Here is a 27638-nt window from a genome sequence, read left to right as displayed (position 1 = left end):
TTGTTTACTGGGGCCGGTCTACTGTACTGTAGACTGTACATGTACTAGTAGTGGTTACGTCTGGTTAACAAAGAATTCTGTACATTGTGGCACATTTATTGAACAGAGATTATTCTTAAACCTAACTTTCATTTTAATTCGAACTATATCTCACATATCAAAAAACGGGAAAATTAAAAAAAATGAATAAAATAAAATAAAAGTGAAATAATAATAACCCTCTCTCGCTGTGCATCGAACCTATCATCCTACAATATAGTTTCTACGCTATCCGCTAGATGGCAGCAATAACATTATTTCCTGTGAAGTGACAGGTAAATGTCAAGGAGCGCTCAGGTGTAGTGTTAGCCAGGTAAACGCACGATTTGACATGTCTCCGACTTAACTGGTGATTGATAAACTGCTATCGGAGAATATATTTCAACATCAGACGGATCACCATGTATCCACAAAATGGAATAAATACGGATTACTTCTTGTTGAAAAACCACCAGGAAAATACACAGGTAGAATTGTGTCGATCGATTGTGTACGGTACTGTAGTCATTCGATGTTGTGCGGATCACCACTTCTGCTAATGAAATCGATTATCAGGGATTAGAGCGATGGCATCTTCTAATTTGTCTGAGAAATCCTCATCGAATTCCTCTGATATTCAGTATGCTGCGTCTACTGGTACCTTTCTTGTCCTGTTCATTTTGGCCGGTACTATAGGGAACGGGCTGATCGTTGTTAGTATACTTTCTTCCAAAAAACTTCGGACTTCTGCCTTTCATTTACTGTCAATAAATCTTGCTGTCGTCAACATCTTAGAATGTCTTCTGAACATGACATTCAACCTGACGTCAGTCATGTCTGCGGACACGTTGAAGGGCATCAGTACCGTCTGCAGAGTAAATGCCTTCTTCATCAGTGTTGTATGGATAGAATCTATTCTGGGCATAACATTTATGGTGGTGGAAAGAATGGCTGCAATGAAAAATACCGAAAAAATTGACATCATACAGCGACCAAAGCGCATTGCCATCATGGTCTGTTACACATGGATTCATTCTGCAGCATTCAGCGTTCCCCTGGCAACCGGTCTGGTACCTGTCAGTGTATATTCGGACATTAATTCCTGTCTTGTGTCCAAAGATTCCTCAGCTGTTTATATTGGAACCCTATCTGTGTGCTGTCTCGTCGTCCCTGTGGCTGTAACTGTGATATTATTCATCGTCACAATGAAAAATGCCTTCACAGAGAAGTCCTCTGTCCAGGCACAAATGACACGACATCAGTATTCTACAGATATTGATGAGCCCAAATTCTATAAAGAGTTTGCTGGAGTGAAATTTTCGGGTATTATTTTAACAAGCTGGTTGTTATTCGTTGCACCATTTGTCGTTGCCATTTTTATTTATTTATACAAATATAGTGACATGAATTTAGACTCTGGTTTAAAATTATCACATTCATCTATTGTGTACTTTTTGTTACTTTGGTTAAAATATTGTAATGTTTTTATTCTTCCACTTTTTTCTCTTTGTTATAAAAAAGAATTTTGGTTAAATTTTAAAGATGTTTTATTTTGTAAGAAAAAGAACTCGGTGAATGATGTTGCAAATGAGCATAATAAATTAAGTTTAGACAGTCAGGATAAAATTGAGAAATTAGAATCAGGGGAAAAGAAAGTAAAAGAAGAGAAAATGAAGGAGGCATTCATTCACAATTCTGGATTCCAAGTCCCAGTGTTATTTGCTACGGCTAAGGGTGTCCATATTCAGACATCAGAATCCGAGGTCATTGTTGATGACCATGGCACGGTCGGTAAGAAGTGTGACGTGTTAGGATCTCAGGACAAGTTACAACAATTCGGAGAAGACACTAGCGATTACGACTCGAGTAATGAGCTGGATCCGTTTTCTGTGTCCAATCCAGTGTCTGCAAAAAATTTAAAAAATCAATCTCATTCTTCTTTACAACACAGATCTAACTCCCAACCAGAGGTGCGGTCAAAAGGTCAGTCCTCAGACCTTCAGACCTCTGTAACAGTCACTTCGGCTGCTGATTCAGGACTGGACATCAGTAGTATGAATAAAAGTGTGGGCCATAACTCCAACCCTAACTTAATGTATGACCGGAGTGTATCCTGCCCAGGAGGTGAATCAGAGAGGACACATCCTGCATTATGTAATACATCTCGACAAAGCTCTGTAGCGGTAGGTCAACAGAACAAAAAAGACACTTGCTCAATTTGTGATGACAATCCACTTCCAAAACAAGAAATATTTGCTCAAAGAGAGGGGTGTGAAAACCAGGCCTATATGGTAGACATGGCTGATACTGAAAGGTGCAATAATGGTCAGGGACAGACTGACCAAAGTAGTGGTCAAGCCAGAGAGAGTAGTTCTGAGAGAGATCAGATATCGGATGAAAAAGATGGTGCTGTTTCTGGTAGTGCTTTGAACACTAATGTGATCAGTTCTAAAGTTTCAAATCAGCCTTGTGATGATCGAGCAGATAAACCCAGTCCGACACCAGCAACACCAAGCAAGAGAAAAAAGAAACACAAAAAGCAAGGAAAGGGTTCTAATTATACAGGTATCTTACGGAATAGAGGTGAAGATTTAAGTCCGCCGCGACCGCCTCCTCGACTTGCTCCATTACAGAGCTCTCATCAGCCTCTTTATCAGAGGATGACGGAGACAGAAACTGCTGAGTCAGCGGACGCTCCTCCAAACAACAATTCTGGTGGTGGTGAATCACAAAAAGCAACTGTTTATGAAGTGAAACATGACAGAAAGACCAAAAATAAAGCAAGACAGAGAAATTCAGATAGTCAAAGCCAAACTTCTTTACTGGATTCTGGGAGTTCAGCTGAACTGAAATGTCTGAAGGATTCTATGTGTGGCGTGTCAGATGGCTATTCCTCTCCTGTGATAGAAGTGACCACCCCTAGTGCCTGTAAGCTGGTTGATCTGTCCAAGGACTTCACTTCCTCCACTGATGGCAACTAATCAGGTGAGTCAAGTGTTTAAGATTCTATTTCTCACCATTTAAATTAACAGCATTTATCTTAAGTGTTTCAGATATTCATACCACTGTCAATAGCAAACATTACCCCCTGAAATATACTACAACTAAAGACATAGGTGATGGCTTCTCTTTTGTATCTTCCAACTCATTACATGTTGACAAATATGATCAGTAGGAAAAACAGGAAGTTATAACCAAAATCATTTCAAGAGTACAAAGATTTGGATTTGTTCTTTTTATCATATTTTTGATAAAGGTCATTGTCTGTTAACCAAGTTAATGGAATTGTCCAATCATTGTCTGTCACCCAGGTTAATGGCATTGTCCAATCATTGTCTGTCACCCAGGTTAATGGCATTGTCCAATCATTGTCTGTCACCCAGGTTAATGGCATTGTCCAATCATTGTCTGTCACCCAGGTTAATGGAATTGTCCAATCATTTGTTTGTCACCCAGGTTAACGGAATTGTCCAATCAGTGTCTGTCACCGAGGTTAACGGAATTGTCCAATCAGTGTCTGTCACCCAGGTTAATGGAATTGTCCAATCATTGTCTGTCACCCAGGTTAATGGAATTGTCCAATCAGTGTCTGTCACCCAGGTTAATGGAATTGTCCAATCAGTGTCTGTCACCCAGGTTAATGGCATTGTCCAATCATTGTCTGTCACCCAGGTTAATGGCATTGTCCAATCATTGTCTGTCACCCAGGTTAATGGCATTGTCCAATCATTGTCTGTCACCCAGGTTAACGGAATTGTCCAATCATTGTCTGTCACCCAGGTTAATGGAATTGTCCAATCATTGTCTGTCACCCAGGTTAATGGAATTGTCCAATCATTGTCTGTCACCCAGGTTAATGGAATTGTCCAATCATTGTCTGTCACCCAGGTTAATGGCATTGTCCAATCATTGTCTGTCACCCAGGTTAATGGAATTGTCCAATCAGTGTCTGTCACCCAGGTTAATGGAATTGTCCAATCATTGTCTGTCACCCAGGTTAATGGAATTGTCCAATCATTGTCTGTCACCCAGGTTAATGGCATTGTCCAATCAGTGTCTGTCACCCAGGTTAATGGAATTGTCCAATCATTGTCTGTCACCCAGGTTAATGGAATTGTCCAATCAGTGTCTGTCACCCAGGTTAATGGCATTGTCCAATCATTGTCTGTCACCCAGGTTAATGGAATTGTCCAATCAGTGTCTGTCACCCAGGTTAATGGAATTGTCCAATCATTGTCTGTCACCCAGGTTAATGGAATTGTCCATCATTGTCTGTCACCCAGGTTAATGGAATTGTCCAATCATTGTCTGTCACCCAGGTTAATGGAATTGTCCAATCATTGTCTGTCACCCAGGTTAATGGCATTGTCCAATCATTGTCTGTCACCCAGGTTAATGGCATTGTCCAATCATTGTCTGTCACCGAGGTTAACGGAATTGTCCAATCATTGTCTGTCACCCAGGTTAATGGAATTGTCCAATCATTGTCTGTCACCCAGGTTAATGGAATTGTCCAATCATTGTCTGTCACCCAGGTTAATGGAATTGTCCAATCAGTGTCTGTCACCCAGGTTAATGGCATTGTCCAATCATTGTCTGTCACCGAGGTTAACGGAATTGTCCAATCATTGTCTGTCCCCCAGGTTAATGGAATTGTCCTATCATTGTCTGTCACCCAGGTTAATGGAATTGTCCAATCATTGTCTGTCACCCAGGTTAATGGCATTGTCCAATCAGTGTCTGTCACCGAGGTTAACGGAATTGTCCAATCATTGCCTCTCACCCAGGTTAATGGAATTGTCCAATCAGTGTCTGTCACCCAGGTTAATGGCATTGTCCAATCATTGTCTGTCACCGAGGTTAATAGAATTGTCCAATCATTGCCTCTCACCCAGGTTAATGGAATTGTCAGATCATTGTCTGTTACCTATCCGGGTTAATCAGACTACGGTGTCAACAGAGCATAGTGGAGTTTAGACTAGGTTTCCGAGAGTGGGAATTAAGAGAATTCAAGGAGGAAGGCAGCTAACTTAGAGAAAAACCTCTGGCCTATAGTCAGCACCTAGTAACCGATTTGAAACTAGAAAGTTAGAACCACTCTGCCCCAACTTGTATGTCATACATTTATGTAGTTCCCAAGTCTATATATACACAATAGTATGTAGACTCTACGACTTAGCTACGCCATAGGGTTTTCTGTAACGTTTCATAATTCATTCAAGGGTAGAATCGATCATTTCTTTAGGTTTGATAATCAAACATTAAAGTGTTCTAGGTGGGCAACAATGTGGACATAGTTTTGAGCTATTTCGCGTGTAATTACGTAAACTATAGATTATTGAATAGCTTGCGTAGGTATACAGTACAATACCATACTTCAAAAGGTTAAATTAGTCTAACACTACTTTCGAGTCTTTGATCAGTCTTGGATTTAATTTCTATTTGTAGATTTTCCGAGTTTAAAGTTTATTTCTGAAATTACTGGCACAACTGTAAAAGTTAAACAAATGTCAAAATACTCACAAAAGTGCTTTTTTGCAAGTTGATTTTTTTAATAGTTCAGTACATTTCCAAAGTAAGAATTGAAAGTTTCTTCAATCATTTTAACATCAGACAATTTGTATTGATGGCTTAGCTTTCAACACCAAGCAAGGTTTTCTGTGTAATAATATAAATAATAAAGATTAATTTAGCTGTTTTACAGTTTGCTGCAGTGATAGTCAACTAGAAACATTATAAAACGACTCTCATTATGAAAATTAACGGAATGTGGTGATAATTAAGTATTTATTAAAATTTGTTTGGTTTAATTGTCAAGAGTGATTTTGTGACAGGTTTTATTGGCAGTAGCTGATAGCTATATCATAAACATGACTACTCAGCCAGCTAGTCTAAACTTCAGAACTGATTGAATTAACCCCTTTCCAAGAAATATAGAAAATAAATGTTCTTTACCTAAAGGTACTCGTCATATATTTGATACGTATATCACCATCATTATAAATGTGTCCTCTTATCCAGAATTCTAATTGATGTACCTTTAAATTGTTTTGTAAACATTAAGGAAACTGATTTATATTTTGATAAACATGTAGGTGAGGAATTGACTGAGATACACATACATTTGTTATTGTATGAGCTCGGTGGTTTAATTCCTTATACCTATAAACACATCAATCAGGCACAGATGTACGTGTTACAGAGATCCAGCTTTTTAAATGACTGTCAATTAAAGACTTTTAACTCATGCAACGTTCAAGGATATGGAACACATTTATGCAGTTCTTTAAATAAAATCCCTGTCTGTTACTCTGTTCATGGGGCTGATTAGAACTTTCATAAGTACACTTCTGTTGGCCTACATGATGAAACATTTTAGTTTAAGCACATGCAAAAAATCACCTTTATAAACACCGAAACCTATATTTATTTTACATTTATTGGAAATCAGGTAACCATATTTGTATTAATTGTAACAACCAAGATGTATAAAAATTATAAAAAAAGAGATGCTTATCAGGGAACTTAAATTTAAGTTGTGAACAAATTAAAACTATAAAAAGTATTAAAGCCATATTTTAATTCTTTGCTAATTTGACAGTTGTGGTGCATTTTTACATTGTGTTTCACATGTGAAAGACTTGCAAGTTCATGAAATATGGTGGGGTGCTTATAGGGGGAGGGGGCCCTAATTACAACTAATATGATATATAATTTATACAATGTTCAAAATTCAAGTTTTTCAAGTTTTTTTATTTACCAAATATACCGGTATACATATACCTAAATACATAATACAATGATCATTGTTATGTTTCAAAATGGAGGAGGATATAATTCCTTTACACTTCATAACAAATTAAACAAAAAATATATGAGTATATGCTATACTACTGCAGACTAATGGAATTTTCTTTTTTTTTTCTGTTGCCCGGATTAAATATTTTCCAGCAAATTTAAGCTCTTTACATTTTTAGATGAGAATAACATAATTAATTTATATACACTTGGATGTTTGTGGTAATTTTAATGCTATATAATGCCCTGATTCAATATATAGAGAGTGAGCTTGTATGCAATTTTTACTCAATATTTGTTTCGTTTTAGAATTCAAAAATTTCTTTAAATAAAATTAAATTTCTAAGTTATCAACAAGATGTTTGTAAATTTTACATTTTGAAGAAATAACAAATGCGTAACGCAATTCCTGAATAAATAAATTATGCAAGCGGCAAGCGCTGTGAATACAATTCCAAAAAGTGTTTTTCATTATTTTTACTCTGAGCAATCCAAATATTTTTGAAACCACATCTACGTAAATCATTTTTTACATCACACAACCGATATATTTTATAATTAGGTTTTTTTTATAATTAGCTCAAATAGAGCATTATATCATGACTTTAAAATGTTGATGACCCAGATGTAAGCTGTGAGGGGTCTTAAATCACTTCTGTGATATATCACTATACATGTAGATGGAGTGGTATACTTCAATCACAATCTCAAATATTTGTTTTGATGACAGTCAAATTTAAAAACAAAGATTTGTTATGTACACTAGGCCAGGGTATTCTCACCCAATTAGGACTCTTTTTATGTGCACAGAGAGACTAGTAAATATTTAAACCTCAAATTTAGATGTTCCAAATTGGCCACATGTGCACATGTGACCAAAGCAGATGGAGGTTTAGAAAAAGAAGGTTTTTTTTTTTTTTTTTTTTTTGACATATACCCAAGTACATCTTTTGGCATAGCCACTTACCAACATGAAATTGCTTGCCATTTTGCAAACAATTTTACATAAAATTTTGATTTAAGTTTTGGTTCATTGTTGTGTCTTAGATTGCATAACAGACATATTTGGTTTGAAGGGCAAGATAGTATGTGACACAATTTACATAGTAGAGTGTGTATAACAGGATTGAGAGCCGGGATCAAACCCATGACCTCTGACTTACTGGTCAGCGATAAAAATACCATAAAGAAAATCAAGGGGGGGGGGGCCTTAGTGTGAAGTGAGAATGTCACAGAATCATAATGTACAATGAAGGCCTGCTACACTTACTCCCCATGCAGCAGTAAGTCTTTCTAATGTGTTTGCCCCCGAACATACAACGCACTTATAAAGTAGGTGGTATATGTCTGTCAACAGTAAGAGGAGATCCCAGGTCAAAAGGGGTCAATTAAAATTAACTCAGTAACTCTGATGAGATTAGGTTCCCGGGAAGTTGTCTGGTTGTGTTGATTTTTTCTGTGTATTGTGTTTATTTGTATCTTTATTCTTTGTTAGATGTATGCATATTCATAATATGATAAAAAAATAATCATGTAGTAAATATATATATCTTTTATTTTAGAATATTCCTGTTGGAAGATAAAAATGTTTGATAACAAGCTAAGATCAAAATAGTATGTGCAAAAAATTCTCTGGTCTGGCTCATATTATTAACCAAGACAAATTTCATTAAAAAATGAAGTTAAGTCAAAAGTTTTAACTCATAACTAGGTGACTTTTAAGTTTGTAGTCGACACAGTCTGCTTCAAGAAAATGTGACTAGAAGTGAACGCTTGACATTCTAAACATGCCTCTCTCAGGTTCTCTGTCTAAGGAAGCCTGCATGATCATTACTTCCTCTATGTGACAGGGTGAGAATACTGTGTGCAGCTATGGTCCTGGATCTAACCCATGACCCCTAGTTTTACTGATCCACCGCTCTTACTTTGAGCTTAATGGTAAATTTCCAGTAGCGCAATCAATGTTAATGACAACCTATACAGTCAACTGACTAAAGTTAGAACCTGCTACAGTTGTAACAGTTTAAAGCTCTGTGGTAAAGGAATGGTATGTCCTTGGAGGTGTAATTTATAGACTATAAACAGTATAATATGGATAACGTGTACAAATTACTGAATAGTCAACTCAAATATTTGTCCACGACAATACTGTGACGTGGGAGACATGAATATATGCATGTATAAGTACAATACAGTGACACTGACTATTTACTGCCTAAATGTAAAGGTACTGCTCGTCTGTTGATTGTAATACTTCACAAAGACAAAGTTAGGGTTGACATTACATAGTACCGGTATGTATTATACCCATAATGCATAGGCCAAAGTACTCATGAATTCAGGTTTGACAAGGCCATGTTCATGATTTTAACCAGGGGCCATTGCCCTGCCTCCATTGGAATTACAGGGAGTCCTAATAGTAGTGATCACTGTATCCATCTGTCTTTACTTCCGTTTATCTGTCTGACTGCATGTCACAATTTTCTCAAAATTGAAATGGACACTTTAGGTTCACAGAGTATACATGTACATTCTTAGCTGTTAGTATGTAGATCTAAATATGTAATAGAGATTTGAATTTCCTCCAGAAATGCAAGATGGCCGCCATGACCCCTAATGGTGTCAAAATTAAGAAAAATTGTTGGATTTCTATAAAAATTAGTATACAGGGGTTTTTAGGGACACTGAATATGTTAATTTATAGATTTGAAAACATAAATGGCAATGCAAAGTATATGCCTAAATTATGTGGCGCCCCTAACTAAATAGTTCTGAATATTATTGTATAGGTATATGTTTAAATTTTTTAGAAGGTGTAGACGTATATTGTGCAGATTATATCATATTCACCATGTATACTTTTAAGTAACATTAGGCTATGCTCACAAATTAAGGTTTATCAAAATGTGAATGAAATTAAAACTCAAGAATTATCAGAACAAATTTCAGATACATAAATAGATGTCTTAAATTAAATAAAAAGTGCTTTTCAAAATAAAGTACAGTAAAACATGGTTATCAGGAACCTCTGGGGACCAACAAAATCCCTTCACTATAAGCAAAGTTTGTTATATAGATATTGTAAGTACCCCTTATAGGAACCTTGACGGGGAATGGAAATTACCATGCATGAATTCTTTGTAATCATGTTCGTTATAAACATGTTTTACTGTATAGCTAACTATAGTTCAAAACAAGTGTGATGCTACGAATTATTTACAAAAGAAAAAAAAGTTTAAAAGAAGATGATTTAAAATTTCCAGTGTTTAATGTGTGTATACTGTGAGTGTTGATTATTACATATATATAAGATTGATCTTAATTACTGATACATGCATGTGAACATACAATGGACCTGTAGATTTATGACCTACATAAAATTGGCAGAGACCCAGTTAAGATTCATCAGTGTTTTGGCTCAAGCTATATCTCAGGAATACAGTAGTTCATAAATTTGATCAATTTAATTATGATCCTCTTACGTTTGAATAGACTTTATAAGTGGATGTGGCTGGCATTTTTAGCCTAACGGATCAGTCTAATATTGCCAGGTATTAGGCCGGTTGTGTTAAGTTGGGCACTTTGCCATCATGGTTTGTAAACACAAGGTCAATATGGTGTAGGTGTGTAGTAGATTTAATTGGCTCGGCTTAGCGTTAGAAGGTCAGGAAAATGTATGTTATACATACAACATGAAAGTAAATTAGCAAAAGGTATTATATGTTGTGAAAATGTTTTACAAGGATGTTAATGCTTCCTTGTTACACCATCCTGCTAAAGTTTGACAAATATTTGTTAATGCTTAACTCGCCAATACTGTATCAGCCATGCTATTATATAGGGGCGAGGACCATTATATTTTTGGAAAGTGACAGGCAGATTAGCAGTTTTAACTTTGCCTCTTGGAGCCATGCAGTGTGTCTGTAGGATGATGACACGCTGTAGGATCAGAGGGAAATCCAATCTTTACCTGTAGATTAATTTTCTTACTGTATCAACAAATGTTGCAGTCCTTTGTACCTGATTTCTGTACTCTCTTGAACTTCTCCATTGAATTAACGCCACCTTTATAGATACACCTGTGACCTTTGAACTTATTCCTTAATTTGATACAATAGCAATTCATTAAAAGTCAGCTGATGCTATATTGATATTGCAGCAATATGGGTATGCAGAGCTTATAAATGCATTTATATTTTTTGGGAGGATATTTTATTCTGAATCTTGGTCTTTTCTTGAAGGGGCCTCAACCAACTTTAGTCTTTCTGTGCAGTAAGATATAAAATTAATTTTTAGGAGAGGTTATAGCCATACACTTGGTTGGGCTCGTTTTATGCTTAAGGCCCATGAGTTACTGTAGGTCATGGGTATTTTTTTCTGGAAGAGTATGCCAGCTTTTGCCTAAATTCTGTGTAAAATATTAATTGCTATTTAGTTCCAGGAAAATCTCATCCCACTCACAGTGGCCATGTTATGTATCTCGTTTTGGTTTATTTTTAGCATTGACTCATGGCCAATTTTAGATCTTAATTTTTCAATGCAATACATAGCTGCAGCATACAAATATGAACTTTTTGAAAATTTGGTGATAAGTTCCATGATTGTAACTTTTTGCTACCATTATTTGGTGGAACTGGATAGCCCTTATACTGATATTACCCAGTAACCCATAAAACAATTGACATACCATTCCAAGTGTGATAGACACACGTTCACACAGATTTGGCCCTGATCAGTACTCGAGTTCATACAGACGTGGCCCTCAGTTCTCGAGTTCATACAGACGTGGCCATCAGTACTCGAGTTCATACAGATGTGGCCCTCAGTACTCGAGTTCACTCTGACGTGGCCCTCAGTACTCGATTTCACACTGATGTGGCTCTCTGTAAGTGAGTACTCAAGTTCACACTGACGTGGCCCTCAGCACTCAAGTTCGCACTGACAAAATTGGCCCTCAGTACTCGAGTTCATGCAAACGTGGCCCTCAGTACTCAAGTTCATACAAACGTCGCCCTCAGTACTCTAGTTCACACTGACATGGCCCTCAGTACTCGAGTTCACACTGACGTGGCCCTCTGTACTCAAGTTGTACACTTCTAAGTGTAATAGCTGTATAGAGTCGCGTTCACATTGACGTGGCCCTCAATACTGGAGTCGTACTGATGTGGCTCTCAGCACTCGAGTTCACACTGACGTGGTCCTCAGCACTCAAGTTGTACACTTCCAAGTGTAATAGCTGTACAGAGTCACATTCACATTGACGTGGTCCTCAAGAACTCGAGTCGTACTGCCGTGGCCCTCAGTACTCAAGTTCACACTGATGTGGCCCTCAGTACTCGAGTTCACACTGACGTGGCCCTCAGTACTCGAGTCGTACACTTCCAAGTGTAACAGATATAGACATATGTTCACCGTGATGTGGCCCTCGAGTACTCAAATACTACTGACAATGCTTTATTGATCTGTAATGTAAATTACTTATGATTGGTATTCTTTGAATTTCCTCTTTCTATGCATTAACCTACCTCTATCCACGCATCACTATGCATGAAAAGATAGTTGATGAAATTTGCAGAAGTGAACGCTATGTGCATCCCATTACAAGGTACATTGTTCAAGTTTTTTGACAATAGGTGCAGCTATAGGTGGCCATATTAAGCGTTTCTGGGTATTTTGATGAAGTTTCCTATATAGATTTGTAAGGCAACTCCCATAACAGTTCATTGAAAAGCTTCCAAGTCTGACTCAGCCTCACTTTACATTGAGCCAATGGTTTCAGTACTGTGCAGTTGCTTTCATTAGGATTTAATTTCACTGTTTTCGAGATAAAGCGAATTTGTGTGAACATGAATACCAGCAAATATTAAAGTAAAATTGAACACTTAATGACAAAGTGTATATGGACTATAATGGTTGCAATGTTGTAGCTTTGAAGACTTTTAGACTTTTTGACTGGTAATGATGTTTACTATGAAATAATTTGTAAGTAAAATCATTCTAGGCTTATCACTGTTTAGAATGAGAAATATGCTTTGAAGACTTTTAGACTTTTTGACTGGTAATGATGTTTACTATGAAATAATTTGTAAGTAAAATCATTCTAGGCTTATCACTGTTTAGAATGAGAAATAGACTGCACAAACATTCTTTCTATCAATTACTGGCAGTATCAAAGAGAAAACCATATTTTTTTTTCTTTTTACTATTTAAACAATTACTATATATAGTATAGGATACCGTAATATATTTTAAAACGTTTCTATTCAAACCTTTGCTGTAGATTTATAGATTTTATATTTTTATCTAATGGTATTGAAAGTTAACTAGCTTCCTCTTGCACAAAGCAGGCTCTCTAGCAGTACCATATATAATATGCCCTGCGGTAAGGCTTGGCTCTGAAGATCGGAATACTGATTATCTTCAGTAAACAGCTAATTATTGTGGACAGGTAGACTGAGTTAACGAAGTCTAAATACCATCCACACCAACACACATCAATTATTCATACAAACATGGTATTATATATATATATACATGTCAGACCTCTAACAGGCCACAGTACAATGAGTACATAGATGTAGTATTGCCTGATGCATATGTACAGTGTGCACATTTTCAATACATCCAGTTTTCCATCTAGAACCTCTATCAGGTCAAATACTTCTGATCAGTCAAACCCATAGATCATTATTGGCCATTATCTAGATATTAACTTTGCTTACCAATCAATGGTTAATTTTGTTGCGAGACTTTAAGAAAAACAGAGATGACGTCAGGTTTAATTTGCAGAGTCATGTTGGCTTTCTGTGTCCAGCACCAATAGGAACCTGAATGTATAATGTTAACCGTGTTTTGTGTTATTTATCCTGCAACCATTTGTTTGAAGATTGCATACATGTATTTCAAAACAAAGCAAATTGTCTGGTATTTTGTTTTCCTTGAAAACGACATATTCAAAACAAAAGCAAATGGTCTGGTATTTTGTTTTCCTTGAAAACGACATATTCAAAACAAAAGCAAATGGTCTGGTATTTTGTTTTCCTTGAAAACAACATATTCAAAACAAAAGCAAATGGTCTGGTATTTTGTTTTCCTTGAAAACGACATATTCAAAACAAAAGCAAATTGTCTGGTATTTTGTTTTCCTTGAAGATGACATATTCAAAACAAAATCAAATTTTCTTTATTTTGTTTTCTTGAAGATGTCATATTTCAAAACAAAAGCAAATTGTCTGGTATTTTGTTTTCCTTGAAGATGACATATTCAAAACAAAAGCAAATTGTCTGGTATTTTGTTTTCCTTGAAGATGTCATATTTCAAAACAAAAGCAAATTGTCTGTATTTTGTGTTCCTTGAACATGTCATATTTCAAAACAAAAGCAAATTGTCTGGTATTTTGTTTTCCTTGAAGATGTCATATTTCAAAACAAAAGCAAATTGTCTGGTATTTTGTTTTCCTTGAAGATGACACATTTCAAAACAAAGCAAATTGTCTGGTATTTTGTTTTCCTTGAAGTGATATGAGATTATGCTTTAATTTGTTGCCCAGGAAAAGATTCACTAAAACGGAAATGTAATTTTTTTTACTGATGTGAGAAATGTATATATATAAGCGCCTTTGTATACAGTTCCAGTAAACCTGTTTTTAAGAATACAGTGTGTAATTATCTCTGAAAATCTGACAGGGAAATACTCAAACATCAGTCATATTCCAACAAAGAGTTATTTGAAATACATACCTGATACCTTTGTCATCAGCCAAGAAAAAGATACATTCCTTATTATGTATGCCACAATATGGAGGTTTTGATATCATAAAGATGATGGTTTTTTTTGCAATGACGTTATAATTACTGGAAGGTTAGAGTTTGGGGTCACATTAGAAAAAATTCTGTCAGAACTATATCTGGGACAAATTCACCTGAATAGTAGTCGCATTTGTATTGAGGGATATTAAGCACAGTAAAGTTTATTCGGCTGTAGCTATCGGTGTGGGGCAGTTGCAGAATAAATACCTGGTACAAATATTGGGATGTTGAATGATATCACTGGGTGTTTGTTCTATGAATATTGCTGAATCAGCAGAAACAAATGGAAGTGGTATATGTATTTACTCATGATATTAGAACTAAAAAAAACCATAATCATTAGCATAAACAGTGTTATAGTGGAGAGATCAAAGTGATAATTAGAGCTCTGTAGCTGTATATTGGGGTCAGCGAACTGATGACCGATGTAGATCTGGTGTAGAGGTTTTATAATTAGATTGAGAATACTACACACATAGGTATATGGTTTATTTGTACATTGATCCAACAGTGATGGTCAATCAGATGACAGAAAAACATTCCTCAGGAGCTCAATGGAGTGTTAAGACTTCGATGAAAGTCAGAGAGAATTACTCAGCCGACAGTCACTAGGTGTTCAATATAAATTTCAGAGAGAATTCCATGGTTTATAATTGTTTAGCGGAGCAAGAGTTCAATGGACATGGCTGAGTGAATATAGATATATTGATATATTGTCAGAGATAAATGGGAAATTTTCATTATAGATGTCCAATGGAGTAAGATTGTGAGGAAACTTGACTAAATGTAAAAGATGAATTATCTATAGGACCAGATCTCGAGCCTCCATTACCAATTCACCCAAACAGACACATAAGGGACAAAATGATAGTGTGATAAATAACCTGTATGGCGATACATATGAAAAATTGAACAATTTTTGACTCCTATATTGATATATGCAAGTATTTGATTATTATCACTTTCATGATCAGCTGATATCATTGAAACACTACAAAAATGAAACTTTGAAAGTAACAATAGGCCTATTGGTGCTTGAATCAGAGAATGATATATATACTTCAAAAGAATGTGATAAACACTGGAAGGTGGATATAAATATAATGAGCAGAGTGAGATTAATTCATGATTCTCGTGTTATTTCTCATGACAAAGCCATTAGTGACTCCAGTAGAAAGGTATCAATGGATTGTACTACAATGCCATATGTTGAATAATAAATGGTCCTATTTCAGCTTTGATTCGATCTTTGTCCATGATCTCTGAAGGTTGTAGGGGTCCATGTATTTTGTATCATAGCGAGAAGAGACCCCTAAAATTGCTGAAAACGAGAACTTGGGACAAGCTTATGTTAATTCCTACTGTTGGCTTTGCCTGTTATTCAATCCTTTTGATTGCAACATCATGTCAATAAAATTTGTTGAAATGAAACACCAGGCCCCGATTTCTGGAAACAAACTTAAGTCCAAAACTGACTTAAGTCATAAATTAAAACTGAAGTTTCGACTTAAGTCTGCACTTTTGTTTTGAGAAATCGGGGCCAGATCCCAGGTTTATGGATAAACATAATTTCTTTAGCGAACATGTTTTTTAACCTGCAATCATCCCTCATAGGAAAGTGGGTGGGGTGTGCTGTTTGCCCTGTGTAATGTAAGTGAGTGGGGTGTGCTGCTGTTTGCCCTGTGTAATGTAAGTGGATGGGGTGTGCTGTTTGCTCTGTGTAATGTAAGTGAGTGGGGTGTGCTGTTTGCCCTGTGTAATGTAAGTGGATGGGGTGTGATGTTTGCCCTGTGTATGTAATGTATGTTTGCCTGTGTGTTAATGTAAGTGGGTGGGGTGTGCTGTTTGCCCTGTGTAATGTAAGTGAATGAGGTGTGCTGTTTGCCCTGTGTAATGTAAGTGGGTGGGGTGTGCTGTTTGCCCTGTGTAATGTAAGTGAGTGGGGTGTGCTGTTTGCCCTGTGTAATGTAAGTGAGTGGGGTGTGCTGTTTGCCCTGTGTAATGTAAGTGGGTGGGGTGTGCTGTTTGCCCTGTGTAATGTAAGTGGGTGGGGTGTGCTGTTTGCCCTGTGTAATGTAAGTGGATGAGGGGTGTGCTGTTTGCCCTGTGTTGTGTAAGTGGGTGGGGTGTGCTGTTTGCCCTGTACAATGTAAGTGGGTGGGGTGTGCTGTTTGCCATGTGTTGTGTAAGTGGGTGGGGTGTGTGTTGTTTGCCCTGTGTAATGTAAGTGGATGAGTTGGGTGTGCTGTTTGCCCTGTGTAATGTAAGTTAGTGGGGTGTGTGCTGTTTGCCCTGTGTAATGTAAGTTGGTGGGGTGTGCTGTTTGCCCTGTGTAATGTAAGTGGATGAGGTGTGCTGTTTGCCCTGTGCAATGTAAGGGGGAGGAGTGTGCTGTTTGGAGTCTTTTGAGGCATTGCTTCAGGAGGTTGATTGGAGGTTTAGGAGGAAACATTGATCCTGATGTCCTGGTCATTGTTTCTCACCCACAGGTGAAGGTCAGATGGATAAACATAATTTCTTTAGGGAACTTGTTTATTAACATGCACCCATCCCTCATATAACATGAATACACTATTTTCTAAAGGTTCAATGTTCTTATATATATTTCCAAATAATTTAAAATAAATTTATAAATTAAATGTTAATTTTCAAAAGCGGGTCGTCTTATGACTCCTGCCTTTGACTATCACTATGTCATGCTGCAAAACAGAGAAATGCATGTGTGATGCTGTAACTTGACATTCTGTTATTATAAATATCATTGACAAACTTTTTAAGGTCACCTTAGATGAAGTCTCAAGTGACCTATTCTAATCGCCTTTTGTCCATTGTCGTCTGTCGTATGTCTGTAAACAATTTACATTTTCAACTTATTTTCAAAAACTGCTGAAGCAATTTTAATGAAATTTTGCACAAAGCTTTTAAGGCATAAGGCCAATCAAAATTGTGAATTATATGGTCCCCACCCAGAGGGGGCTGTGGGAGGGGCAAAAAGGGATATAATTGACCAAAATTTCAAAAATCTGCTTCTCTACTCACATATGTTATAGAATCAAATACTCTTCAAAAATAGATAGAAAGGTCTTAAGGTCCTTTACAAAAAATGTGAATTATATGACCCTGGGGTCTCTCGTTTCCCCCTGGGGAGGGGGTTGATTTTATAATTTTACTATAGTTTATATAGGGAAACACATTTTTAAGCATTATTTGGTCATTTGTAATAGGAAATGAGTCAAATGTTGTCAGAATCATCAGTATGAGATGGCTATAAAATCATATAAACAAATTTTCTATGACTGACCCCCAGGGGTCTTAGGGGCGGGGTCAAAATGGGTCAAATAGGCTAAAACTTCTAAATTCTTCTTCTTAAATTCTGGAAATGGTAGAAATATATACTCTTTATAGCTAGAAAGGTCTTAAGGTCCTTTACAAAAATTGTGAATTATATGACCCTGGGGTCTCATGTTTCCCCCTGGGGAGGGGGTCAAGTTTACTATAGTTTATATAGGAAAAACACATTCATGAGCATTTTTTGCTCAATTTTCATAGGAAATGAGTCAAACTTGGTTAGAATTATTAGCCTGAGATAGCATTTTGATATCGATATCATATCCACATTGGTCCTGGCTGACCCCCAGGGGGCAGAGGGGCGAGGCTTAAAAAAAAGCGTCAAACAGGCTAAAACTTCCAAAATCTTCTAAACTGGAAATGGTAGAATCAGATAATTATAGATGGAAAGGTGTTAAGGTGTTTCTTAAAAATTGTGAATTATATGACCCTGGGGTCTCATGTCACCCCCTGGGGAGGGAGTCAAGTTTACTTTAGTTTATATAGGAAAAACACATTTATGAACATTATTTGCTCAATTTTCATAGGAAATGAGTCAAACTTAATAAGAATTATAAGCCAGAGATATAGCATTTTAACCTCCATATCGGTCCCCGGTGAACCCCTGGGGGACCAAAAGGGCGGGACCAAACAGAGTCAAAATGACTAAAATTTCAAAAAAAAATTCTTTTAAGTTCACAGGTTTGATGGAACCGAATACTCTTCATAGACTAAAAAGTCAAATTTATAAATCATAAAACTGACGCCTATAGTACTGCAGAAGTATATTTCTTTTTTCACAATTTTGAATTCTTTAATCTAGTCTAAATCAGTATGTTCCAGACATTAATGAAGTAAATTTAAATCAATAATGACACTGTAAGCTAGAAAAGTCAGTAGGTTCTTATGGAAATAAGTCGTTAGTGGTGTATAGGTGTATAGTGTGATTTCTGTATCGTTAGTGGTGTATAGATGTATAGCATGATTTCTGTAGGCACCATGTATTATACATTGTCGGCAGTAGATCTAGGATCAATACACTAACTGTATGGGTTCAACAAGTCTTATACCCTCAAAGTTAATTCATGTCTCAAAGCTTACACCAAGGTACACTGCAGACTTTCAATAAAATCACAGATAAATCCGGTTTATCTAATACACTTTTTTAAATGGCCATCTATAGAATTAGTGGGTGGTAATATTGTTTGTTGGGGTCATACACCTGGCTTAATCCTGGTTTCAGATTACATACAAGAACATGGTTTATATTATTTCAAATTCAGTGTAATGTTGTTTCCATGATCAAGATATTCATTGCTCTATTAAACTGGAGTTAATAGCTGTAAATCAGAATTATCATGTATAGGTGTCTTTGGCCAAATGGAGGGGGTCTCCTATATATAGTGAGTGGTTTTAACAAATGGAGGGGGTCTCCTATATCCTTTCGACGGCCGGCAGGATTCGAACTTGACTCAGTTTTGATAGTAGGTTATTACAAATGCCATCTATGAAAGCAGTTTGCATCTAGATTTCGGTTTGATGCCAAATGGAGGGGGTCCCCTAAAGGTCACCACGCCACGTGGACATGGAGGCAGAACCTCGCGTGGTACTGTTGTTTTTTTTTTTTTTTTGAAATATATTTTCTCTCTATTTTCTCTACTTTGATATCTCTACTATCGTTTAAGACCATCGCATGTCTGGTTTGGATTCAGACCTCATTTTTGACTTATTTGGGCAATGTTCAAAGGTGGATTTGTGACGTCACTAATGCAAATAGACCCGAATCGATATTGACATTCTATCTATGATGAACACTTCTTTTTCAAAAAACTAGTAAATTAGTTTTTCAACTGTCTCAGTGGGGCTCCAGAAGGGTGCATATAGTGATGAGAATGGTTTTTCAGTTAAAATAATGCAAATAGTGAGTGGTTTAACAAATGGTTTTTTCCTGTATATCCTTTCGGGGCCGGCATTTCTCATAAATAGTTCGACATTACGGCAATATTGAGGGGGTCTCCGATTTCGTTGTGCCATAATAATGATACATAGGGCACAGGGGGTCTCCTACTATGGAGGGGGTTTCTCCTATATATAGTGAGTGGTTTTAACAAATGGAGGGGGTCTCAAATATTTAGTGAGGTTTTTATATATAGTGATGGTTTTTAACAAATGGAGGGGTCTCCTATATTATAGTTACTGGTTTTAACAAATGGAGGGGGGTCTCCTTATATATAGTGAGTGGTTTTAACAAATGGATCCTATATATAGTGAGTGGTTTTAACAAATGGAGGGGTCTCCTATATATAAAGTGGTTTTAACAAATGGAGGGGGTTCTCCTATATATAGTGAGTGGTTTTAACAAATGGAGGAGTGGTTTTAACAAATCTCCTATATATAGTGAGTGGTTTTAACAAATGGAGGGGGTCTCCTATATAAAGTGTGGTTTTAACAAATGGAGGGGGTCTCCTATATATAGTGAGTGGTTTTAACAAATGGAGGGGGTCTCCTATATATAGTGAGTGGTTTTAATAGTGGCAGGTAGTTATGTGGATAATTGTATCTTTAAATTTTTGTTGATGTCATAGGAGATTTTATAAAAAGTTTTCATTTTTTTCTGAACCAGGCTCACAATAAAAAACTTCTTAGACTTGTTTGATAAAATCTCCACTCGATTAATATCCTATATATAATATATATAGGCATGTACCATTAATTACGGTAGACTGCTAGAAAATTAGCAGGAAAAGCAATCCGGATTGGTTGGGCTGGGGATGTAAGGGTCGAACGTTACAAGACCGGCTAGGCCACATGACTTTTTGTTGTTAGATATCATATTTTTTACTCCTATTTAAAAGTTAAATTGAGTAAATTTTGTCCTGTAGACTACATCAGACAGGCTATTGTGTAACTGTTACCTGAAGTACAAACTTTACCTCCTGTCCGATTCCTGTTGTTAGATCTTAAGGTATATCTAATTGATGAAGTGTTTGATTCAACTGCCATTTGCAGCATTTCTTTTTATGGAAGAAAGTTTTTATTTTATGATAATGGAACTCCTCCCCGGGTCTCTGTCTGTGTTGGGCTGATGTATCAATGAATATCAAACAGATTAAGCCTGCTCTTAGTTTTGGATTGCAGTAAAGTGATTGAACCTTCTGAATGGGTTGATTCCAATCTTATCCTGCGTGTCAGTAGGTAACTTGTGTATAACGTAAAATCTGTACAATGATTACTGTAGATTACTTAATTGTTACAATGTGTAAAATCCTTTGGCCTGGTTTCTAATTAAAAGCATGTACCCAATATCTCAAAAATCATCTGTATAAAGAACATTTGTGTCTTTTTTGTAATTATGATAATCAGGGTGATTTTCTTACTGATGTATATCATTTACTGGTCAGAACTTTATATAAACAATACAGATATACTTATAGACCAGTTATATAAGGCTATGAATCAGATTGGGAGATATTGATATGTACTGGATATAACTACTGTTGAGGACAGTTTGGAGATTATTTAAGGATAATAAAAATTGATATGAATGAACCGAATGAATACTGCATTTAATATCAGTTTTTAAAGGCTACAATAACTACAATAACTAGGTAGTATAAAAATAATAAAGCTGTACAATAGTATCATTGTTTTGATCAAAACCTCTTTACAGAAAATGTTTGTAAAAAAGTGTATGATCAAATTTTTAAATTTTAAACCTGATTATGAACAAAAACATGATAAAAAGAAATGCACTTTAAAATTCTAATTTGAGTTTTAAAAGTTTTTAAATATCACACACCACAAGTTTTTTTTATTCTGTGTTTGATATTTTAGATTTTATTGAAACATGCACCGTTAAATAATTTGTTCTTGTTTTCTTTTTTCAGAAGACAGTGCACTGCATGAGAGGATTTTGGGAATGACTGAATATTTAACCTTGCCCTTGGACTTTCCAGTAACCTTCAGGTGACCGTAACATTGGATTATATAAAACAAGATGTGTGTGACTTTAAATGTATCAAGTCCAGTGTGTTATTTAGTGTCCATACTAAATACAAGATGTGTGTTACCTTGACTTTCATTTAAATTGATGGTGATGTGACCTTGACCTTTGATGGGTTCTACACGACACTATTCCACTCCCTTGAATGTGACGGTTGACCTTGGATTGTGACCTTCACTCAGTGGATTATTGTTGGATTATTGAAATTATACTGGTGCATCATCGTCGTTGATGTCGTCGTTATCATCAACCTAGTCATCTTCCTGCATGATTTCTCATGTTACTTTTCTTTAATTGCTGGATTACTGTGCAAATCTCACCAGATAGGGTTTGTTTTGTTGTACAAGATGTCAGATGGGAAATTCACAAGATTAGGGAACCATATAAAAATCTACAATGTACACCAGATAGGCCAAAACTTAATTAGCTTAAATCAACACCATGATAATCTATGATTTAAGATTTCCTGTGATTGCATATTAAATCATAAGGTAGCAATATTAATCAATATTAAGGTAGGAAGGATGTAAACACGAGACTGTGTGTAATAAAAGTCGTATTGTTTTCTGGTCATGTTACAATACAACATTAGTCATGAGGTATACATACAGGTAATTCATCTCTAACATACATTTGTACCGGTAGTTAAGCCTTTTATTTAGGTGTATACTAATTGTATGTATGCTGAGATCTCCATTTAGATAACTTTTCAAATTCCATATTTTATTTATGTTGATTTTACCTTAATTTTCTAATCATATGTGAAATAAAGAATACAAAACTAAAACAGTTATCTCAAAAATGATCAATCTGATTATAACACTAATAAATATTCACTGAATTAAGAATAGGGAATTAGATCATATGTAATTTTTTCTGATCTACAATAGAAAGCTACTATTTTCTTTTATTTTTTTTTGATGGTATAACTATGTTGATGGTCCATTTTGAATACAGTAGACCACTCATAAGCACCATTCCCAAATCTTTTTGTGGCATCAATTTTGATCATAGGAAAACTGCCTAGGTTTCTCTATTTGATATCTTCTGCAAATTAATGGATATACAATAATTTTGTGAAATGTTAGTCCAAATTTAGTCCGCTATTAGTATTAAGCACCCTTTTATTTTTCCAATGTTTTAAGCTGCCTTGCCTGGAGGTTTATTGGGTTGAATACTGTATTCAAATTAAATTTATTTCAAAACTTATTGCTAAAATCAAAGAAACATCCCTACCTCGTTACTACAAAGTCTGACATTTTGTAGTAAACATTAGAACTAACTGATGATAAATTTCTTTTTCTGTGTTGTTTGATCACTTAATAATAATCTATTTATTTTTACCTGATCCCGTCCATTTTAAAACCAACATGGAAAATTGTTATGTTTTATGGTGTATGCGAATGTTGTTATCAAGCTCAAACGGATATCGTGTCACTAAATCAAGTGTAAACTGGAATTCATTCCAGTAAAAAAGTATTTAAATGTTAACTGTGTGTAAAACTGGAATACATTCCAGTAAAAAAGTATTTAAATGTTAACTGTGTGTAAAACTGGAATACATTCCAGTAAAAAAGTATTTAAATGTTAACTTTGTGTACAGGTTTAAAGATTTGTTATGTCATATAAAACCTGTATGGGGCTTCATGCAATGTTTTTTGCAAATGATTTGAATGTGAATGATATTTTTGTATACCGGTACCATGTATTATTTATTTCTGTTCTATTTATAAAAAAGATATTGTTAATGTTGATGTAGCTGACGTCCCCACATTGTGAGGTAAATATATCAATGAATTTTTCATACTTACATAATTATAATTGCTGATTTTTGTGCTGTGTGACAAAGTATCATATAATATCACTGTTGACTATACACAGAATATATAATCAACGTTGCGTAATATTTTGACATATTTAAATTCCTATCGTCTATTGTGTGCCTAGCGTTTTATAGAAATTAATCATAGTTTGTTATGAACTTTAACTTTTCTTTTGACTTGACAGAGGAAAACTTGGTCCTACATTAAACAAATCTGGAATCATATAGGTTGTTGTAGAACACTTCTGAGAGAATTATCTGCTCTTTGTATAGTGGTCGCTGATTACCTTGTTTGTTAAAAGAGTACAGTACTTTGTTGTTAAAATACATGTACCATGTATATATTTGATGTATTTTTAAAAAACTTTTGTTAAGACTTTACATTCCTTGTAAGAACATCCTAATGTTCCTGTTCTAACTGCACATCCATATTTCACCCCATAAGTGTCCTGAGAGCAATAAAAAAAACCAGAAAAAAAACCAGAACATTGAGGGGAATATTTCATGACGCCAGATTTAAACCTTTTGCAAAAGTTTGCAGAAAACCACTTCTAATCAATTACCCCAAAAATGTGAAGGTTTTCAGTGAACATTTTATGATAATATATATTCCAGATACTGTAAAACGAAGCTACCTTACAAACAACCTCTGTTTAAAGACCACTTGCTTGATAAGACACTTTCTTTCAATCCTAAGTGGTCAATTTCAACACCATTTACCCTGTATATAAAGACACCTGGCTATAAAAGACTGTTTTTTTTGTCCTTTGATTGGTCTTTATAGACCTGTTTGACTACATGAAAGTGAATGTGAGGCATTAAAAAGAAGCTGGAGACGCTTATATAGAGACTGGACGCTTATTAGGTCAAATACAGTACCATCAATTTTAGTTAGATGTTACAATCAGCTAGTGATGAAGACATAAAGCTACTCTTTACAACAGCTGGTTAATTAATATCTACTAATTAATTAGTAATTTCTAATGTTACTACAGTGAAGTCATTACACTTGTTATGTAACATCAGAACTCTCAGATCGACCTTTGTTTCACTCTCTTCTCAGATAGACCTTTTGTTTCATTCTCGTCTCAGATCGACCTTTGTTTCACTCTCGTTAGATCACTGAACCAGAAACGGTACGTTTAATTTATGTGAATTAGTAATAGCAAAGTGTCATTCTACCTGCAGCCAAGATACCTTATGGCAAGAATTATTAATTTGTTTTTGTGATTTCGCAAGATCTTGTCATGTAATCAGAAAATTGATTTATGGTAAATTGAAAATAGGTATCATGTTTTTTATTTTGTTTCATTATTCATCAGTTTTAGTCATTATTATGAATTTTTTCACCATTGAAAATACCCAGCTGTACTATATAAAATATACTTACTGAAAATGAATTGACATTTGCACATAAATTACATGCAATTATATGTTTATGTTACGGGTATATGGGTAACTTCTGACATATGATTTTGTATTATTTATGTCCACAAATGGTTTCTATAGATGAAATATCCAGATATCTAGTGTATATCAGAACTGTGTTGGTAAAGTCTATTCACTACTAAAATATACATGTATCCTCTCTGTGTTATTTGGGTCTAGACGCTCTATCAGATGAGTGTCGCCAGTAGGTAATTTGTAACACATGTACCTGAAACGACCTGAAATAGTTCTCCACTAAGCTGTACATCCCGAGATAGAAAATAAACAACCTGCAGCAACCTTTCTCTATTTTATAGGAACTATACTTCTCCAGATCCTTGTAACTGACCATAATTATAATCCTCTGGCAAGTATGAAAATGATGCAAAATCTTTGCACTGAAGAATTAATTCTGTATACGGCACAAAGGCTTGTCAATAATCAGAAGAAATAGTAGTCGTGTCATATAATCAAAACAGTATACACTTCTGTCTTTGTCTTTGGTGATACTTGTTGTTGCTGCAGTTAAAAACAAAGATCAAGCAGTTTTAGAAATGTCAGAAATGTGCAAAGTCAATACCAATCATTGTAACTATTTAAAGCTATTGTTCTTTGTAACTGGATCTATAGATTCTCCTGTATTTACTTAAATGCAGATCTACTGGTATATATTAGGTGACATTTTGCAGATCTGCTGGTATATGTTAGATGGCGCTTTGCAGATCTGCTGGTATATGTTAGGTGGCACTTTGCAGATCTGCTGGTATATGTTAGGTGGCATTTTGCAGATCTGCTGGTATATGTTAGGTGGAACTTTAATTAATGTCTGAACAATTTGGAGACGATAAAGCTGTAGGTTGTTTGATATTGTTGATAAGCACACTCCAAGGACCGAATGTCGTCTTAATGGTTATCATTATCTTTGGTGCCATTTTATTTTTCAGAGAAGATGTTACAGGGTATATTATTAATATAAAGTGGCTTTTAAGGAGAGTGCTAAGTGACAAACAACGCCTAAACACATCACCTTCACTTATTGAGTCTGACTACGTCATCTAAACATTTCACCCTCTCATCCAATATATATCAATTAATGAAATGGCTTACCAGGATGTAGCTGATATAAGAACATTGATAGTAGGTAGGATGTGTTTACTCACAAGCACTGAATGCAGTCTTGTCACATCAAAGTATTAACATATTGAAACAGCGTTCCATGTTATATAACATTGTATTCTAAATTCATTAGATTAGGGGAAAATCATAACAGAATATTGATATTGCCATCGTTCCAGAAGAGGCACAGGAATGATAGAACCAGGGGGGTCCTTAAAGGAAAGCTTTCTCTGCTCTATCAAGGACACCTTGGAATACTAGCTAGGTCAGCTGGGTTACAAATGTGTAGTGTTATCATTTCAGGGCATGAAATATAACAATGAATCTGAGCCAGTGTTTGATGAATGTCAAAGATTATATTTGATACCGGTATTTAGAATTTTGGCAATTGACAATTTTGACGGCGTGTTAACCTACACTAGCGTTTTAAGGCGCTGTAAGGTGTGTGTACACAGACACATAAGTAATAACGGACCTGTACTGTTTATACCTATATAGTGTACCCAATAAAAGACCCCTTAACACCAGGTAATTATGCTTTATACGTACATGGAGAAGTCAGTAACCTCGAGCTCGTTACTGGAAAGTATGGTAAAAATCTATTGTAGCAGAACGCTGCACGTGTGATTTGAATAATTTATTTGCCAAATACAGTATACGGTTCTACTGACAGCAAGCTTAAGGGCAAGGTCACATGGGGAGGTCGTAGATGGTTGTAGGATTTTGGAGCCAAGTTGGTGGTGATAGCTAAATGTTGAACCTAACATTCATTGTACCTGTCAACCCTCTCGGATTCTCCTGGAGTCTCTCTGAATTTCAAAACATCCCATGGAATCTCACTCACTAAATCACCCGTTTTTTCCTAGGTTTTTATTGTCATTGTTTGTATTTCATTTGGTCCATGATTTTCTCAAATCAACCAGACTTAAGATATTTTTAGAGATTTTCTGAGCAATGAGGTCATGAAATTCACTTTTTCATGTGCATACGTTTCACAACACTTGGTTATATTGTGAAATTACGACTTTAAACCCTTTTGGTAACTTTCTTTTACGGCCAGCAAACACATGATTATGAAGTGCATATATGTTTGTTTTCATGTGAGCTCATTTGCTCCCCATTGGTTAACCCATCAGGCATGTAATCAGAGAGGTCCTTATACAGTGTGATTTTATAATTCCTCTTGTTGATGAATCATATGAGAAGAGGTGATAAGCTAACACATGATTAATGTTTTATTATCCTAACATGTGAACACATGATAATTCTATTGTTTAGTCTTTGTGCATTCATGATAGACGATATGCATTTCTGGAA

The 27638-nt window shown here is 35.6% G+C and overlaps 2 protein-coding genes across 4 annotated transcripts; one reads left to right on the top strand and one right to left on the bottom strand.

Annotated features, from left to right (window-relative positions):
* The first annotated feature begins 115 nt into the window (after window positions 1-115).
* LOC138334356 (uncharacterized) lies at window positions 116-27638 on the top strand. 3 transcript variants are annotated; one of them, XR_011210116.1, is made up of 3 exons: window positions 118-3003; window positions 21840-23973; window positions 24080-27638. XR_011210116.1 is itself a non-coding variant. In XM_069283016.1 (2 exons), the coding sequence occupies exon 1, from the start codon at window positions 606-608 to the stop codon at window positions 2997-2999; it is 2394 nt and encodes a 797-aa protein (XP_069139117.1). In that variant the 5' UTR covers window positions 116-605; the 3' UTR covers window positions 3000-3003; window positions 8379-8404. The 3 variants fall into 3 exon arrangements, 2 of the variants coding, with proteins under 2 accessions (XP_069139117.1, XP_069139116.1); XM_069283016.1 differs by lacking the exons at window positions 21840-23973; window positions 24080-27638 and adding an exon at window positions 8379-8404 and having other exon boundaries at window positions 116-3003; XM_069283015.1 differs by having other exon boundaries at window positions 21840-27638.
* Window positions 3456-4169, bottom strand: LOC138335691 (hepatitis A virus cellular receptor 1-like). Its single transcript, XM_069284853.1, has one exon. The coding sequence runs from the start codon at window positions 4167-4169 to the stop codon at window positions 3456-3458; it is 714 nt and encodes a 237-aa protein (XP_069140954.1).

The sequence above is a fragment of the Argopecten irradians genome, chromosome 11 (genome assembly GCF_041381155.1).
Source record: "Argopecten irradians isolate NY chromosome 11, Ai_NY, whole genome shotgun sequence".
Lineage (NCBI taxonomy): Eukaryota > Metazoa > Mollusca > Bivalvia > Pectinida > Pectinidae > Argopecten > Argopecten irradians.
The sequence above is the reverse complement of the archived record's forward strand: the minus strand, read 5'-3'. Positions and strand labels throughout refer to the sequence as shown.